Raw genomic sequence first — 17,350 nt, 5'->3', positions numbered from 1 at the left:
GTGTGCGCCCTTTTCTAATCAGTTCCTTCTGGTTAAAAAACTTGCCACTTGATTTCAGGGGATTTTGTGAATTTGGGTAACTTGGTACTTATTCCTCAGAGCTTTTGTTCTTTTTTATAGGATCGCGTGATAATTAACCGCCTGGATAACATCTGCCATGTGGTGTTAAAGGGGAAGTGGCCCTCCAACCAGCAGTATGAGCCCTCGGCCGCGCTGCCCACCCCCGTGTTAACCAGCGGCGCTGGTCCCCGCAGCAGCCTTTCAGAGCCAGAGGCATCAGAACATGTCTTCAGCAGTGGCGCAGCGTTGGTGGCCCAGATGCAGAAGGTGAGGCTGTAAGAATGTTCTTGACCTTGAAACAAAGGAGGAGGACGCTTTGCACTTCTTAATTGAGTCATTTATTCAACAAATACTGAGTGGATAGGAATTTTTTTCTTTCTTTTTTTTGGGGTTAAGCCATTAGTGTTCATTGAGGAATCTGGATTTTATCCTGTAGGCAGCAGAGGCTGTAGTTTTGGAGCAGGAAAGTGCGTGATGAAAGTGTGTTTGCAGCTCAACGGGAGTGGTGTGCAGCTTCATGGGAGATGGGGGTCAGGGAGGGGCTGTGCCTCCAGGGCTGGGAGGCAGGTGGGCATCTGAGGAAGAGATAAGTTCTAGACCAGCTTAGTGGCAGAGTGGCTCCAAAGAAAGGGGGGGAGTTGGCTGGCATGTCGTGATGACTGATGACTATATGAGGAAGGGGAGGCGTGAACAGATCGGGATGTTCAACACTTGAGGACTGAGAACGGTGGCAGCAGATAGAAAGGAGGGGAGTCAAAGCAGGCATGAGTTTTATTTGTGGTTTATAAACCCAGAGGTCAAGTTTAAGGACACGTGGTTATTGGCACACTAGCTCTCACTCTCAGCTGCACACTGGACTCCGCTGGGGACCTTGAGAAGCTCCAGATTCTGACTGAATCGGTCCAGGGTGTAGACTCGATATTGGCTTTTTTTTTTTTTTTTTTTTAACTTCCCAGTTGATTCTGGTGTACAGCTGAGGCTGAGATTCCCTAAACTATGATCTTGCAACTCTAGGTATATAGTTCATGGACTAGCAGCTTTCACAGCATCTGGGAACCTGTTAGAAATGCAGAGACTCTCAGGCCCGCTGAGGTTGAATCTGCATTCCAACAAGCTGTCCAGGTGATTTAGTAGTAAAGTTTGAGAAGGTTTGAGTTAGAAGAAGTTCTGAGAAGGTGATTACTAGCCCCAAGGAAATGGGGCCTAGAAAGAGCTGGCGTTCAGCCACAGAGGTGGCGTTCAACCCTCTCTTGCCACATGTGTGTGTTCGCAGGAGAGCTTCTTGGCTTCGGTATTCACAAAGGAGGAACAGAAGCACAGGCGTCCTTATGAGTTCGAGGTGGAGAGGGACGCAAAGACCCGGGGCCTGGAGCAGTTCCCCGCCACCCACGGGCACCCCCCCATCGTCCTCAACGGCTGGCACGGAGAGTCTGCGATAGACCTCTCCTGCCCATCGGAGGGGTCCCCGGGGGCCACATCCCCTTTCCCAGTGAGCGCCAGCACCCCTAAGATTGGGGCTATCAGTTCACTTCAGGGAGCCCTTGGCATGGACTTGTCTGGGATTCTGCAAGCCGGCCTGATCCATCCAGTGACTGGACAGATCGTCAACGGAAGCCTCAGGAGAGATGACGCTGCCACCAGGAGGCGGAGAGGGAGGCGGAAGCATGTAGACGGAGGCGTGGACCTCATCTTTCTGAAGGAGCCGACGCTCCAGGCGGGGATCTTGGTGGGTATATGAGCCACTAAGTACAAACACTGACCTCTGTACACTGAGCGACAAACCCTTTTTCCTCAGACACAACGCTTTTTGATTATGGATCTTTTATCCCTATTTCAATTGTCCTGCTTATCTTCTCGTCATCAGTTGCTCTCAGTCTCTTTTAGAAATAGGTATTAGTCCATCGAAGGCCCTTAACCTGCATGCAACCTGGAAAAACGAACCAGGAGGTCTCACCATTTCACACAGTAACAGCCCAGCCTCCAGTGTCTCGGAGCCACTGGTGATCCAAAGAGTAAAGCAGAAACAGGGCTGTGTTTGCAACAACGTTGTTCCAGGTCAGTGGGCTTTCCAGGAGCTGGGATTTGGGAGTCAGGACGTCCTGAACATTAATCCTGGCTCTGCTGCTTGAGCTGCTGGCCACCTTGAGCCGCCCCCCTTTGCTCCTCTGTAAAGAGGGGGCTGCAGCTTCTACCACAGAGGGTCGCTGTGAGGCTTCCTGAGGTCACACTAAGGTGTTCTCAGCTCAGAGATCCTTGTAAACAACAGAAAAGGGCAGAAACTGCACACCTGGTCCAGAGGAGTCCCCTCAGACTTCGTTTAATGTGTCGAAGACCACTGACTTCTCTCTTTGTATTTTGATTTTTCCCATCTATTGAATTTTGAGTCCGAAACAGGAATCACGTTTCATGTTTTCTTACTTGAAAAGGAGTAATAACGAACAGTACTTATTGAGTGCCTTTGCCAGGCACTGCATTCAGGGTTTTACATGATTGTTCTGTGTGATTTTCACAAAAACCCTGTGAAGGTGTTGTTACTATTCCCATTTTGGAGATGAGCAAACTGAGGCTTACAAGCGTTAAATAATTTGCCCAAGATTATCCAGGTGGTAAATGGCAGATCAGGGAACCAAACCAAGGACTTGGTTCTCTAGAGCCAGAGAGCTCTGCTGTATCGCTTGGTATATGTTTCCCTCTTAGACTTTCTATATAATCTGGGAAGCTGAAATGGCAGGTTCTTGCCCTGTCCAATCCTCCAAGTCTATAAGAAGGTTGTCTCATTTTTTAGAGGTGCAAAGCCAGTTTTCCTATAATGATTGTAGAATTCCAATGGAAGAAGTGAAACCTTTTTCCTTGGCCTCAGAGTATTTTGAAAAATGTATTATGCAGGTATTTATTCAGCACTGACGTTGTACTTTATCAGCAGACCCCATATAGGCATTGGGAATACAGAGATGAGTAAGACAGGCTTTGGCAGTGCTGAGAGAGAACTAGGTAAGGCAGCTGCAGCATGGTACTTTCTGTTGTGGGAAAACCTGTGACGAGTGCTAGGGGGGAGAGGAGCGGGGTGGCCAGTGTCACCGGGACTGTCAGTGATGGTGACAAAGGCGGCAAGAGGGAACCTGAGCAGACAGGACGGTACGGAAGTCTACCGCGGAGACGAGAGGGGAGAGGAGCCGTCGGGTGGAGGGAACGCCCAACACGTCAGAGCTTCTGTGGGGGCTTCATAGTCAGGCACAGGCAGAGTCATGTTCTGGCGGGAAGATGCAAACAGCACCATATGTGTTTTCCTCTGAGAAACTAGTTTTCATTGTGTCGTGATGAACTGCACGTACTTGTCTTCCCTTTGTCCAGGAGGTCCACGAAGACCCAGGGCCAGCCCCCCTGAGCACCTCACACCCTCCTGAAGGGCCAGTGCCTGCCACTTCGACCCCGGAGCCGGCCCCGGTAGCCGGCAGCCAGGCCGAGAAAGCCATTCCCAGCAAGAGCCTGCTGGACTGGCTGCGGCAGCAGGCAGACTGCCCCCTCGAGGTCTCTGGCTTTGGCGCGGTGAGTGTGTGTCAGTGCCGTGTCTGACGCGAAGATGCTGAGGGGGGCCCAGGAGGACCAGGAAGCCTGAGGGAAGTCGGTGTCCACTGAGGACATCATTGTAAAGTGGAGAAAACCAGTTTAAATTCGGGTTACGTTTTCCAGTAACAGAAATTACAGCCCAGATCAGAATGCCATGCCGGAAAGTAGACGTGGAAATCTTACGAGGACAGAACTTGCCCAAGCTCAGCCCTCCCTTCCCCCAAATGATCACGTTCATGAGCTCACAGAGAATTCTTTAGGTTGCATAAGCGCTGCCACTTCGTGGAAATGTTCCCGTGTATTCTTTTCAAGTTACTGCATCTCCACTTTGAGGTGATGGGTTAGTTTCAGTTACTGCTCGGTAACTTTTCCTCAGTTCCTCTTACTGCCTCTGCCCTCAGTCCTCCACACTAAGAACCTGGAGGAGAGGGCTCCTGAGCGCCGAAATCTTCTCTTGGTTTTTTTGTTTCTCGTTTGCTCGTCAACCGCACCACCACCTTTGTCCTGGGTACATCTCATTAGTAAGACGTGGCAGGAGAAAGCTCCCAAGGAAAGGAGAAGGATGCATTCACAGATGCACACCCTCCAGAGACAGACGAAGCCCGCCAAGTAGGGAGCAGTGAAGAGGGAATCCGAGACAGTGATCGGGGGAAAGCGGAGGGATTAAGCGGTGGCCTGGGAAACTGGTGGGTCAGCCAGGTGCTCTGGTCTGGAGGGCCAGGAGGCCCCCACAGGAGACTTGTCTTCCGGCTTGCTGCAGGAACACTGTGGCTTCAAGGACAGAGCCTGGCTGAGGGCCAAGGGGCCGTTCCCTTCAGCCTAACCTGACGGGTCCTGTGCAGAGGGCCATGAGCGAGAAAATAGCAAAACCAGCTGAGAGGCACCACCCTCATCAGAAGAATCTGTGGCAGAACGTTTTGTAATGTTGGTTTCCATTTACCTCCTAGAATTTTTCAGACAAACCCAAGCAGAGGAGGCCACGCTGTAAGGATCCTGGAAAATTAGACGTCAACTCCCTGAGTGGGGAAGAGAGGGTTCCTGCCGTCCCCAAGGAGCCAGGCCTGAGGGTAAGGAATACAGACCTCGCGGCGGAGCCCGGCCTTACAGACTCGGAGAGAAAGCTCCAGCAGGGGAAGGCGGTAGCCAGGCAACCTTACCAGGGGGACCAGGAGCTGCAGAGGGTGATAAGCAGTGATAAGTGGTGTTGGGGTGTTTTCACCAGCAGCATGGCCTCCGTGGTCGTTTGTTTTCAACCTTTACCTCCGAAACTTTTGGGTTAAGTCTGTACTTAAACCATTCCCAAAGCCTGATTCCCAACCCGCTCCCCCTGCCCCGCGCTCCCCCCACCGCCCCCATTTTAGACCGTTCAGGGAAAAATACCTTTTAACCCTTATCAGGAGTCTGTTTCCAGCGTTTAACGAACTTCATTACTGGAAATTTTCATTTTCCAATCAAAGTTTTTCTGGCTACCATTTAAGACATTTCCTCCTATTCCATCCTTGCTGGCAATGAAAAACAGCTGACTCCAAGCATTGCCCTCTTCCTATTATAGAATCATGAGCCTGGAAGCGACTTCAAAGACATCTGCAGATATTTGTAGTGGAACGAATCTGAGTTAATTATAGTTTACAGATGAGTACAAATTTGGAATAGAAAACTCGTAACCTCTAGGGGGCGGTAACATTTCAACCTGAAAATGTGTTGAGCTTGGGCAGATGATACACAAATGTGCTTTTAACCTCCTCAAAGTGCGCTCTGCCCAAATCGGGCGCTTCTGAGGATCCTCATGGGGCTCTGCCCTTCCCCGGGTTGTCCTCTGAACTGGCAGGCTCTCCTGAACGCCTTCCTTAGCGCTCTGCCAGCTACGGCTTTCCTGGGTATGAATTCCCTTCTTAGGGGGATTTCCTGGATGCCGTTTCTTTTTTTAATTCCAAGAGACCACCCACCCTAGTCATTTCCTGCTCGTTAATGTTCCCAAGGAGCTTGTTTCTGATTTGGTCGCCTGGAGGGTCACTCCTCCAGCAGCCCGACAAACACTGCCCTCGCTCATCCCCACAGGCTGCTGTGGCCACCGGGGAGGATGGCTGGGGCCCACTGCTTGTTAGAAGGTTTGTCGCGTTGGAAAAGCTGCCCTTTGCCCCCCTCTCTTGCTTTATCCTCTGGAACCCACACGTTAGACCCGCTCGTGCTGTACAGACTGATTCCGCATCGGTTCTCATCCCTCTGTCTCTCTCGGCCCCTCGCTCTCCTTTTGTCAGGAGACAGCCCCAGTCCTTACTTGGTGGAGTCTCTGACCTCTTGGTTTAAGGACGTGGTTTCCCCCTTGACTTTCTTATTTCTTTCTACATGTCTAACAATTTCCCTCACATTCTCTGGAAATTAACGTTCATCACTCCCCTGCAGATGCTGACCCCCTGCCAGAAAACTCATTTCTGAGCTGTCCTTATGAGCCAGCCTCTTATCAGAGGTGTGCTTTCCCTCCTTTGTTAAATGAACTCAGGCCCTGCCTCGGGGTCCTTTGCCTGCAGTAAGGCCTGAACAGAAAGCACGCGTCTGCCTGGTCCTTGGGACCGGAGCCTCTGGGGTGTGCTGCCCTCTGTGTCCGTCCCCTAGACACCTTACCATTTCTCCTAGAAACACATTCAGATCCCGCAAGGAACTTCTTCCTGCCTTTAGCCTTTTCTGCCGTGTGTGCAGCCAAGCCCCACAGACAGCATCACACAGGCTGCGGTCAGGCCGCGGGACTCAGCTTTAAGAATGCCCCCTGGGGGACTTCCGTGGTGGCCCAGTGGTAAAGAATCTGTCCTGCAATGCAGGGGACCGGGTTCGATCCCTGGTCGGGGAACTAAGATCCCATGTGCCACAGGGCAACTAAGCCTATGCGCTACAACTACTGAGGCCACACGCCTCAACTAGAGAGCCCACGTGCCTCAAACTATAGAACCCATGTCCCCTGGAGCCCACGTGCCACAATTAGAGAGAGAAAACCCACACACCACAACTAGAGAGAAGCCCGAGCGCTGCAACTAGAGAGAAACCGGAGCACCGCAACGAAGATCCCACGTGCTGCAACTAAAGATCCGACACAGCCAAAAAAAAAAAAAAAAAGGGATGCCCGCACGGCACATAGTGGTCGCTCATCATTAAATGTGTGTACGCACCCGCACATGCCTCTTATTTTATACGTGAAGTTATGTTTCTTTTACATACTTGTGTGTAGTGGGGGTTTTTTTTGCTTGTTTCTTGCTGAGCCATTCATTTGACAGTAAATTGCAGAGATGCCATGTCACCCCTAAATACTTAAGCATGTGTCTCCTGAGAATGTTTTCCCCCATCACTATTACCACCATCACACACGTCATTATTAGTAATATGTTGTAGCTAGCCCATATTCTGATTACCCCACTTGTCCCAGAAATGTCTTTCAGGGCTAGTTTCTGGTTTGCTTTGTTTTGTTTTTAGGACTTTTAAACCAGGGTCCTCATACTGCGTTTGGTTGTTAGGCCTCTTTCCACTCAGGGAATGTTTGTTGGCCGAGCCTACTCACCTTCCTGGGAGGAGTAAGTAGGTTTTGGTCACCACCTCCTTCTCTGCCTCCGCCCAGGAGTTAAGTTTTAGAGCTGGAACACGCAGGCTTTGGAATAAATGCTGCCGTGTATTGGTGAAGAAAGATGTTCTAGGGTTGGAGTGCCCGTGCGGTCATCCACGCCTGCAGCGTTGCTGAGCGTCTGCCCCTTCTTGTCTGCCTCTCCTTGCCCTCCCCAGACCCTCCCCAGGAAGAGGAAGCAGGTCAGTTCCCAGGGTGTAATTACCAAGAAGGAGAGCTGCCAAAGCCCGCCTTGCCCGCGGTGTGTGGTCGCCAAGCTGCTGGGAGGGGTGTCGGCCCTGGGTGGGCAGCCACGGGCTGGCTAGGGTGATGCTTGCACCCGCAGGAAGAGGTGGGGCCGACTTCCTCTGCCGGCTCGCCTCACTGTGCAGGGGATGAAGCACTGTTCTCCTCAGCCAGGCCTTTCTGCTGCTGCTCCCCCGCTCTGAAGCAGGGCAGGCAGCCAGCCTGGGCCTTCTGGGCAAGTTCCCGGTTCTGAAAGGGCCCAGCGTTGTCTATATCAGTGGTTCCCAACAAGGGTGGGGACATCCTGGTACCTGAGGAGTGCGACTTGAACTTGGTGAGCAAGGCCACAGGGACCAAAGGTCCTGCAGGATGCAGGTTGCCCGAAGTGAGCTCTCCAGCCCCAGATGCCCTGATGAGCTCAAAGTAAAGCATGTTAAAGAACGTCTGCTTTATATATAGCAGATTGTTTGAAAAGAAGATGGAAGTGTTATTCATCAAGTTCGAGGTTCCTTTTCTTCCCAACAGAAAGGCTTCTAAGATTGAACAGGCCCTCCCACTGGAGAGTAATGAGGAGGGTGAGGATGAGCATTTGGGAGTATAAAGGGAAAAGACACAGCTGGGACCTTCCCCTGGCTCTCGGCTGTGGCTGGGCTACAGGGAACAGGTCTTGGAAAGCCTGTTAGTCGAGTGGTGGTTACCGTGGCCAGGCCCTGGGCTGAGATGGGCTTCCCAGCAGGGGCCTGAGGCTGTGGTCTCCAGAATGAGGCAATCTGCACTGATGGGCTCAAGATAAACCAGTGAGAAATGATACTTTTAGCCTGGCTCCGTCCATCACATCCAACCGTCTCTCTTTAGAGACAGGAACCAGCAGGAATAGCTCCCCAGGCATCATCCCCAGACCCAAGCAGCAGCTGAGGACAAACCAGCTTTCAAAGTGTCAGTGGCTGGTCACGTGTGAGAATCAAGTGGGCTAGGGCCACAGGGCCTGGGTTCTTGCTGCCTCTGTCACTCACCAACTGTGCCCTGGGGGCAAATCCTGCCCTTCTTGATTTGTGAGAAAGAAAGGTGACTAAACACAACGGTTCCAGAGGTTTCTCCCTCTTCTGCTTTTCTTTTTTTTTTTTTTTGGCCACGCTGTGCGGCTTGTGGGATCTTCATTCCTTCTCAACCAGGGATCAAACCCAGGCCCTCGGCAGTGAAAGTGCAGAGTCCCAACCACTGGATTGCCAGGGAATTCCCTCTTCTGCTTTTCTAAAGCAAGGCCTTTTGAGAGGACTTTTCTCCTCAAACAAAGTTCACCATCGTAAAGCTTCTTGCCCATGATGACGTGGTTTTTCCTTAATATTCTTTGGGAAATTCTTCGAAGGACAAATACAAGACCTCAAAAATAGCATTATTCCTGGGGACTTGGGAACATTCAAGTGCACGTTTTTCACGTGTGTATGAATCTCTGAACTCCCTGTAAAATGGCTGTAGCAGTAGTAGCGACTCGTAGGGTGGGCGTGGTGACGAACTGAGATCCTGCACACAGAGCCCGTCGCCCAGCGCCTGACACAGGGCAGATGCTTGTTTCGTGTTACCGCCAAAAAGAGCAGAGAGCCGAGAGCCCTGCCGCTCTTCCGTATCGCCACCCCCTTCGTTAGCACCTCCGACGGCCAGTTTCCCTCACTGCTGAGACCCTCACTACCGAGAGGAGCAGCGCATCTGAGCCACTCCTCATGTCGGGGCAGATGTGCACACACGTGCACGCAGCCCGCTGAGAGCTTGACCCGTGTCGCCCACTCACCTGCCGCTGTGACTGCCTCTTAAGCAGAGACCTGTGGCGTCTTCTGAGGATCTGACTTAGGTGCCATTGTCCTCTCTCCCCCCACAGCTGGGGGCTTAGGTCAGGACTGAGATCTTCCTGCTCCCAAGCCCCATCCAACTGCCCTGCTTTGTGGCTTCAGTTAAAAACCGCCCTGTGTCAGGAGGGAGGCGAATGTGGGGTCTGGCCGAGGGGTCGCAGCCGCAGGTCCCGACTGCCAGCCCCGGCGGCACACGCGCTCAGATCAGGGTGAAGCAGAGAAGACTGGCACAGCCCTGTGCAAGGATGACACGGAAACTCATGAAGTTGTCCTTTTTTGTATGTTACACGTGAAACTAATATTATGTCAGTTATCCCTCGATAAAAGAAAGTCTTGACTAAGGCTTGAGATCTCTGGCTGGTTCCAGCTCCCAGTGCTCCGGCAGCCACTCCGCAGGGCGGGCGCCCCTCTACCGTGAGCACAGTGGAAGCGGCTCGGTGGTTTCAGGCTCTCAGCCTCAAGGGAGAGGCCCTTGGGGCACAGAGCTGTGCAGCTCAGGGTGGGCAGGCGGACAGGAAAGGCCGGTGAGGAGCCCCCAGCTGCTCACCCGCCATCCAGTAACCTTCAGCATCTTGTGTCTCTTCGTCCTTTTTCAGGGGTTTCTCCCGGAAAACAAGTTCAATCACACCCTTCCTGAGCCTGTTCTCCGAGACTCAGGCCCCCGCCGGAGGGGCAGGCGGCCCCGGAGCGAGCTCCTGAAGGCTCCCGCCCTCGTGGCGGACTCCCCCTCCGGGATGGGGCCTCTCTTCATGAATGGCCTGATCGCCGGGATGGACCTGGTCGGACTTCAGAACATGAGAAACATGCCTAGCATTCCCCTCACGGGGCTGGTGGGGTTCCCGGCCAGCTTTGCAGCGATGCCCACGGGCGAAGAGGTCAAGAGCACGTTGAGCATGCTGCCCATGGTGCTGCCGGGGATGGCCGCCATGCCGCAGATGTTTGGGGTCGGGGGGCTCCTCAATGCCCCCATGGCCACCACCTGCGCCTCGGCTGTGCCAGCGCCTTTGTCAAGCACAACGAAGAGTGGCACGTCGGCGGCTGAAAAGACTGCAGAAGACCAGCCCAGCGGCCGTGATGTCAAAACGGACACGTCAGCCGAAGACAAGCCCGGTCCTAGTCCATTTTCCGATCAGGCCGAACCTCCAATAACTACGAGTAGTCCTGTGGCTTTTAACCCGTTTCTCATCCCAGGAGTGTCCCCCGGACTCATTTACCCATCCATGTTTGTCTCCCCCGGCATGGGCATGGCTCTGCCGGCCATGCAGCAGGCCAGACACTCGGAAATAGTAGGTCTGGAGAGCCAGAAGAGGATGAGGAAGAAAACAAAAGGGGACAACCCGGACCCCAGCCCAGAGCCTGCACCCGGGTTGGAGAGGGAGCCGGGCGGTGCCCAGAGCTGCCCCGAATCCAGGGCCCCCGCGCCTCCAGAGAGAGGACACGCAGCACAGGCCGGCGAAGGGGGCCCCCAAGACTCTAACAGTGTCACCAATTAGAACTTTTTCATTGAAGAAATTCTTATGACTTGTAAGTTTCTTATCCCATCAAGGTTTGTTACTTCCCTCACTTCACTGTCATAAGAACCTGTGTTTCCATAAGTACTATTACCTACCTGATTTCCTGTCTGAGAACTATGGTAACAGATGTTAATAGTCACAGGGTCTTGCCACGTCATCAGCTAAGTGTCGTTGACCTAGTGTAGGAGGCGCAGAATCCTCACTCCGTTACCCAGTCGTTCATTCCAGCAATCGTAGTTAGTGCAGACGTGGGCACACGCCCTGCCCCCTTCTCTTCCAAGTTTCCCACTTATTTGATGAGGAAAAATGGCAAAGGAAAACCGTCTAGGGATTTACCAGTGAAGAAGGGCCGAAGGAGAGGCAGAGAGCAGCTCTTTTTTCCATGAGCTGTGCTGAATGGGAAGAATGTGTTGGGGAACCAAAAAGCACAGAGGAAGAAGTGCTGGTGCATATTTTTTAGTTAAAATATTTCCCAGTTTTATCATGATTACTAAACGAGTAGGATAGGCAGAAGTATATAATTAATGGTTGAAACCACGTATGTTCATTTCTTTCTAAAACAGAAACCTTACTGGTAGTAACACCTTTGTGGGTTTTCAGGCACCTGCAGCAAGAAGAAATACCGATGGGGCATTACTTGATACACACGCATCCCCCCTCTCCCAAGTTAACAGGGGGTTCTCAGTACGAGAGAGCTGTACACACCTTGAGCCGTTGCCGGCGACGATGGGGGTGGAGGACTGCACACGACTAGCTGTGCCCCCGCCGAGGCCTCTTAGGGACTGCTCTGGCCACTGCCAGGCCTCTCGGCTCCTAACTTCACGCTCCCCTTCGCCAAGAATCAGGCTCTTTCTGGAGCCTGCAAAGCAAACAGTCCCTCAACACTCTTAGACTCGCCAGGGTTTGAGGTTTGTACCACCTCTTGGAATGCGACTGTGAAAAGTTTTTTTCTTCTCTCCAGATTTTTCTCTACTCGGTTTATGTTTTACAGTCGGACCCAGATCCCAAAGCATCAATTTAGTGGAGACTGTGTTGCAAATTAACATTATTCCCCCTTCTTCCTCAGCTGCCCAGGCCAGGCCCGCAAGAACCCGCCGGCCCCAGCAACCCTCACCTGCTTTCCTTCGCCCTCCCACGTGGTCCCTCCCTTCTGATGGTGTCACTTTTCACCCACAGTTCACACTCTGAGACTTGAAAGAAGCTCGTGGTTCAGTCCCCAGGGGCACAGGGCTGTGCAGGACCGTCAGAAATGTTGGAAGTGTTACTAGTACCAGTTTCACCTTTTGTTGTCACAATTTACTGTATTTTTTACTTTTTCTGTTACAGTTTTGCTATAATTTATCAGAAGGTCCAAAAATTTGACATAACTATTTCAGTTTGCATTATTTATTTATGATGCTTTTGTCATTGTCTTTTATACATTTGGGATTATAAATTATGTAAATGTCAAAATGAGCATCTCAAAGAAGTCTGTTAAATCGTGGCCGGAAAAAAAAAAATCAATCAGCTGTATTTTCAAAAATTGGAGTCCCAGTTTTATGAATCAGAGTTATAAATCAGAAATTCTATAAACTGATCATATAAGAAGAAAGAATCCAGTAATTGAACAAATTCTATTTAATGACATCTTTGTAGCATAGATGATCTCTAATGCTGACAACAGATTTCTTAGAAATGCTGCTCTCTCTATTTAACTAACATTTTGTTCAGTTTTGCCTCCAGTGGAAGCAGAAGAGGTTTTTTCAGCTGTTAAATCCTGAAAATCAATATAATTTATTTATGTAAAAAAAAAAATCACTCAATTGATATATTTTTTGAACCTTTTAAGTACTAATTTTCTTTTTATCAAGTAGAAAAAAAACTGTATTTGCCCTAAATCCTTAAAATACAAATGCTATAAAAATTCATGTATCTTGAAAGCCTTACTGCAAATGAGTATTATAGACATCCAGCAGAGCCTGGGTTTTCTTTGTTGTCGTTGTTTTGTATGGAAAAGCTGCTTTCCCCAGGTTCCACTTAGAGCCTACAGTAGGTCACAGGGTTCAATATGGATTTGATTTAAAAACCCACCAGCATGCTAAATCCCGTGTTATATCTTATCGAACCTGTATGTTAACTCTCTGGGTGTTTAGGCTTCTCTTTGACTGTTATTGTGTCCCTGTTTGCAAAATGAAAATGACACTCTGTGGATTATTTGCTCTGTAAGGCATAAGTGCTTCTTATGATTATTTTGACGTTTCCAAGAGCAAAAGCCAAATTTAAACTCTCTTCAGCAAACTTGAGCCTTTTCATCTAATTCCATGTCACTCACAGCCATAACCTTCCTGGATCATTCTTCACCCCATGTCTTACATAATAAATTGTCTGTGGTCTTGATCCTGGATTTTAAAAAAAAAAAAAAGTTTAAAAGTCACATTTCTATTTGAGGACTTCAGTGGCACGTGGATGTCTCTTGCTGCCTGGGCATTTTTATGAAGGCATCATATGCACACAGGAATCCACTGTCTTTCCTAGGTGCCCAGTTTATGCCGGGCACCCTGTTGGGGGCTTGTTAAATATCGTTCAGGAGGGTTGGCTTGATTTATCTCTTGAGCTACCAGAACACCGAGTTAAAACAGATGCCGTAGAAGGGGGTGCAGCACCGCACCTGCTCCCCAGACTTGGGGCCTGAACGCTCGCAGCTGATGCCTCCACTCTCTTAAGCCCCATTTCATGGGCCCCACCTCAGGTCACACACCTGGGGCTTCAAGAGGGAACCTCTGTGGGTTGGAACAGGCCCCAAAACACAGAAATGCCTCTCCGTAGCCGAAGTTCTTGCGGCTTGTGAGAACTTCGTGATCCTCAGCTTTGGGTCGCTGTGTCAGGAGTCATCAGTGAGGCTGGCAGGGAAGTGCCAGAGTCTCGGTGAGGCTGAGCCTGAGGAGCCCCACCTGCCTCACCCTTGCTGGGTCTCCTGCTGGTACCAACAGGTGGTGGATGTGCAGCCTGGAGCGTGGGTGGGCCATGGTTCCAGAAGGCCTGACGGACCTCTGCTACAGCTTGCTTTGTAGATCTTTAGATTTGTGGAGCCCTCCTGGGTGGAAGTAGTAAAGAGTCTTGGTTTCACTCTTGACCTCCAGGCCTGCCCCAGTAGATTCTACCTCCTCGTACGAGGGTGGGAGAGTACAATTAGTCATGTACGTTGGGCTACTGTTTTAATGTTTCGTGCGTGTTTACCATAAGTGACCTCATTTGTCCTCAGAGCATCTTGGTTGCTGGGTAGAGAGATGCTGGCGTCCAGTCTGCCTCACGAAAGCCAACGGAGAGGCTGCAAAGCTATCTCAACCACAGAGAACAGAGCTGGGATAGACAACCCCTCAACCCCACCAGCCTGAGGCCAGGACACTCCAACCTTTGTGATACTTAGTCTGGGACCCCTCAGCCTCAGAGACCAGCTCTGACTGAATTACGCTCGGGAAAATTGGCACCGGGAAACATGGAACAGTTGTGTCTTACCCTCTGGAAAACCTTATGCTCTATTCATTTATACCTTAAAATGGTTTCTTGCAAGAATTACTGTTCATTTGCCAGGTCTAGAAACCACAAAAGGACCTCTTTCTCAGGTCAGCAGTGGGGTTCACCCAGCTCAGTGACTATCACCTGGGTTCTGGACCGTGGCTACTCAAAACCCAGTCTCCGAGGGACAGGAGCGTGAGGGCAGGTCCTCAGGACACACGGCTTGTGCTACCAAGTGGCCGGCATCATGACCACCCTCGTAATCCACGCTCAGCGGGGTACCCGTGGGGTAAGATAGGAAACGAGGGAAAGGGATGAATAAAGTACCGGCTCCCGTGAGGAAGGTGCTCCCCGCGATGCGTTTGGAAATGACTGAAGTTGGTGCTGTGGAAGCCCATCCTGGTGTCCCCAGCTCCCAAGGTCAAAAGGACAAAGGGAGCAACTAGGATGGGGGCGGGGGGAGGAGCGTGGAGGCCCTGGAAGAGCTGTGGTTCCCCTGGCCGAGGCAGGAGCAGCATTCCCACCTTCTCTAAGCTTCAGTTTCCTCTGTAGAACAGGGCTAATTATAACTTGAACCTATAGGGTTGTTGATGGGGTTGATGGAAATGATAAATGTCAAGTGCGTGCAACTGCTTGTTATATTTGAGTCATGTACCTTTACTCCTTTTAAATAGCTGGGGAGGTGAGGATTGCCAGTCCCTGAACGATAAGATAGTTAAATTAGGGGTGTAGCAGGGGAATTAAGGGTGAGGAGAATCTTGCTCCAAGCCCTGAGGCGAGTACAGAGTAGATCTGTGGTTGGACTCAAAGCACCTGCAGGAAACAGGTTTTCTGACTGCCTCTGTCCCTATGACCCTACACACAGGAAAGAAGGGGCCTTTTTTTTTTTTTTTTGTGGTACGCGGGCCTCTCACTGTTGTGGCCTCTCCCGTTGCAGAGCACAGGCTCCGGACACTCAGGCTCAGCGGCCATGGCTCACGGGCCCAGCCGCTCCGCGGCACATGGGATCTTCCCGGACCAGGACACGAACCCACGTCCCCTGCATCGGCAGGCGGACTCTCAACCACTGCGCCACCAGGGAAGCCCAAGAAGGGGCCTTTTCACGCAAGCCCGTTGATCAGAGTGAACTAAAGGGGTGAGGAGACTATTGTGGGGCTGGGGGACAGGGCAGCTCCCGGGTCTGTGTAGCCTCCGTTGGGGTAGGGTTGCCAGATTTAGGGGAAAAAAGACACCCAGTTACATTTTAATTTCAGATAAACTAATATTCTTGGTACACGTATATCCCATGCAATATCTGGTAGGTAATTATGCTAAGGTGTTTTTGGTTTATCTGGATTTCAAACCACTGAGGGACCAGGCATCCTGTTTTCTCCGGTCCCTTAATGTAATGATGCACATTTACTAGGAACTTCTTTGAGTGGGGCTTGTGCTTTATGGCCATATTCCCAATCCCCACAGTAACACTGAGGTTACACCCATTTTACAGATGAGAGAACTGAGGCCCAGAGAAGCTAAGTAACACCCAATCACCCAGCTGATAAATGGCAAGGGATCTGGGGACACAGAGAAACCAATTCCAGAGCCATAAACTGGCCAATAATGGAGTCAGGGTGGGCATCTAGTCTGAGGCGTGGAGGAGGCTAACCCTCAGTGCAGCTTTGTAAAACAGCAGTACACAGGGATGATGAGCAAGGGGAGAGGGGCTGATCTGGCCCGTGCGGCCCCCTGACTACAGTGGCCAGCCCTGAGGCCAGAGGAGCCAGGTCACCCAGGAAAGAAGGCATTTCCTTCCCATCCTGCTGTGCGAGCCTGGGGGCGGTCATGGCGTCTGGGTGCTTGGACTTCCCAGCCTGGGTCCAAGGGGAGGCATCCAGCCTTAGAAGGTGGAAAAGAAGGCTGGCAGGGGGTTGTGTAACTGCTCAGCCAGAAGGGCCTGGGGGGAGGGGAGGAGTCCTCTGAGGCTAAGAGGAGAGAGGCAGCTTGGCTTGCAGGTAGCTCCCCACCAGGGATTGAACCCATGCCCTCGGCAGTGAAAGCGAGGAGTCCTGACCACTGGACCGCCAGGGAAGTCCCAAACTGTACTTTTTTTTTTTTTTTTTTTGCTGAGGCAACTTGCAAACAGACCATCTCCAAAGCTTTGACTAAGGACCTGGAAAGCAGGACCAGAAACCCCAACCGCGAGAGCTTCGGTCTGGCTTTTTAGTGTGAAAACTGCTCGCCTCTCACCCTAGGGTGCCGTCTGCACCCACCAGGCCCTGGTGACCTTCCTCCCCTCCCCCGTGAGGCCCAGCCTCACGTCCGCTAAGGGTCCCCAGCACCACCTCCCGCTGCCTGCTCTGCGGCCCACTGTGCCAGGCCTCGACGCCCATGATCTCATCCGAAACGTGTTCCCCAGACGAGGACGAGGCCCAGGTGGTTGTCACCTCCTCCAGTGGCACCTTGAGTGGAAGGACAGCAACCTAGAGGGGCGTCTGAATCCAAAAGCGCAGGCCCCTCCCAGTCTTCCTAGAGCACACAGCCCATCGCCTGGTTTGGTACAGCCCACACGCCAAGAATGGGCTTTTATGTTTTTTAATAATGGGAAAGTCAAAAGAATACTATTTCACGACCCATGAAAAGCATACCAAATTCAGGTTTCAGAGACCACGAGGTTTTCTTAGAGCACAGCCACGTTCCTTTACGTACTGTCCAGGGCTGGCTCCACCCCACACAGCGGGCTTGAATGGCTGTTCCAGAGCCACGTGGCCTGAAAAGCTGAAAATATTTGCTCTGTGGCCCTTTACAGAAAAAGCTTGCAGACTCCTGTCCTGGAGCATCCATTGTATTCACAGATTCAGTGCAAAAACCAAGTCACTTAAAGTATTTTTATATTAATTCAAACGTGGTTTTGTATAAATATGAACCATACACTAGTATAGAAGAGTGACATCTACTTCTGAGATAAAACAGACTTCAAAGAAGTGCTGGACTTGGGGCCTGTCTCGAGTTTCCGCCTCCAAACCCCCAGGGCATCCTTTCACTTCAGAGGAAAAGTCAGA

The 17,350-nt window shown here is 51.3% G+C and overlaps 1 protein-coding gene across 4 annotated transcripts in view; it reads left to right on the top strand.

Moving 5' to 3' along the window:
• CHD6 (chromodomain helicase DNA binding protein 6) overlaps positions 1-12,724 on the top strand; it is a 210,268-nt gene extending 197,544 nt beyond the window's left edge. For 3 of the 4 annotated variants that reach the window (XM_067708161.1, XM_067708163.1, XM_067708162.1), the window contains 5 exons: positions 121-327; positions 1,334-1,786; positions 3,412-3,606; positions 4,575-4,694; positions 9,900-12,724. In XM_067708161.1, coding sequence (XP_067564262.1) covers positions 121-327; positions 1,334-1,786; positions 3,412-3,606; positions 4,575-4,694; positions 9,900-10,796 — 1,872 coding nt within the window. In that variant the 3' untranslated portion in view covers positions 10,797-12,724. The remainder of the gene's footprint in view (positions 1-120; positions 328-1,333; positions 1,787-3,411; positions 3,607-4,574; positions 4,695-9,899) is intronic. The other variant, XM_067708164.1, reaches the window with a different exon arrangement.
• The last annotated feature ends 4,626 nt before the right edge of the window (positions 12,725-17,350 follow it).

This window comes from Pseudorca crassidens, chromosome 15, assembly GCF_039906515.1.
Source record: "Pseudorca crassidens isolate mPseCra1 chromosome 15, mPseCra1.hap1, whole genome shotgun sequence".
Lineage (NCBI taxonomy): Eukaryota > Metazoa > Chordata > Mammalia > Artiodactyla > Delphinidae > Pseudorca > Pseudorca crassidens.
Note: the sequence above shows the minus strand (reverse complement) of the source record. Positions and strands in the feature narration are given on the sequence as shown.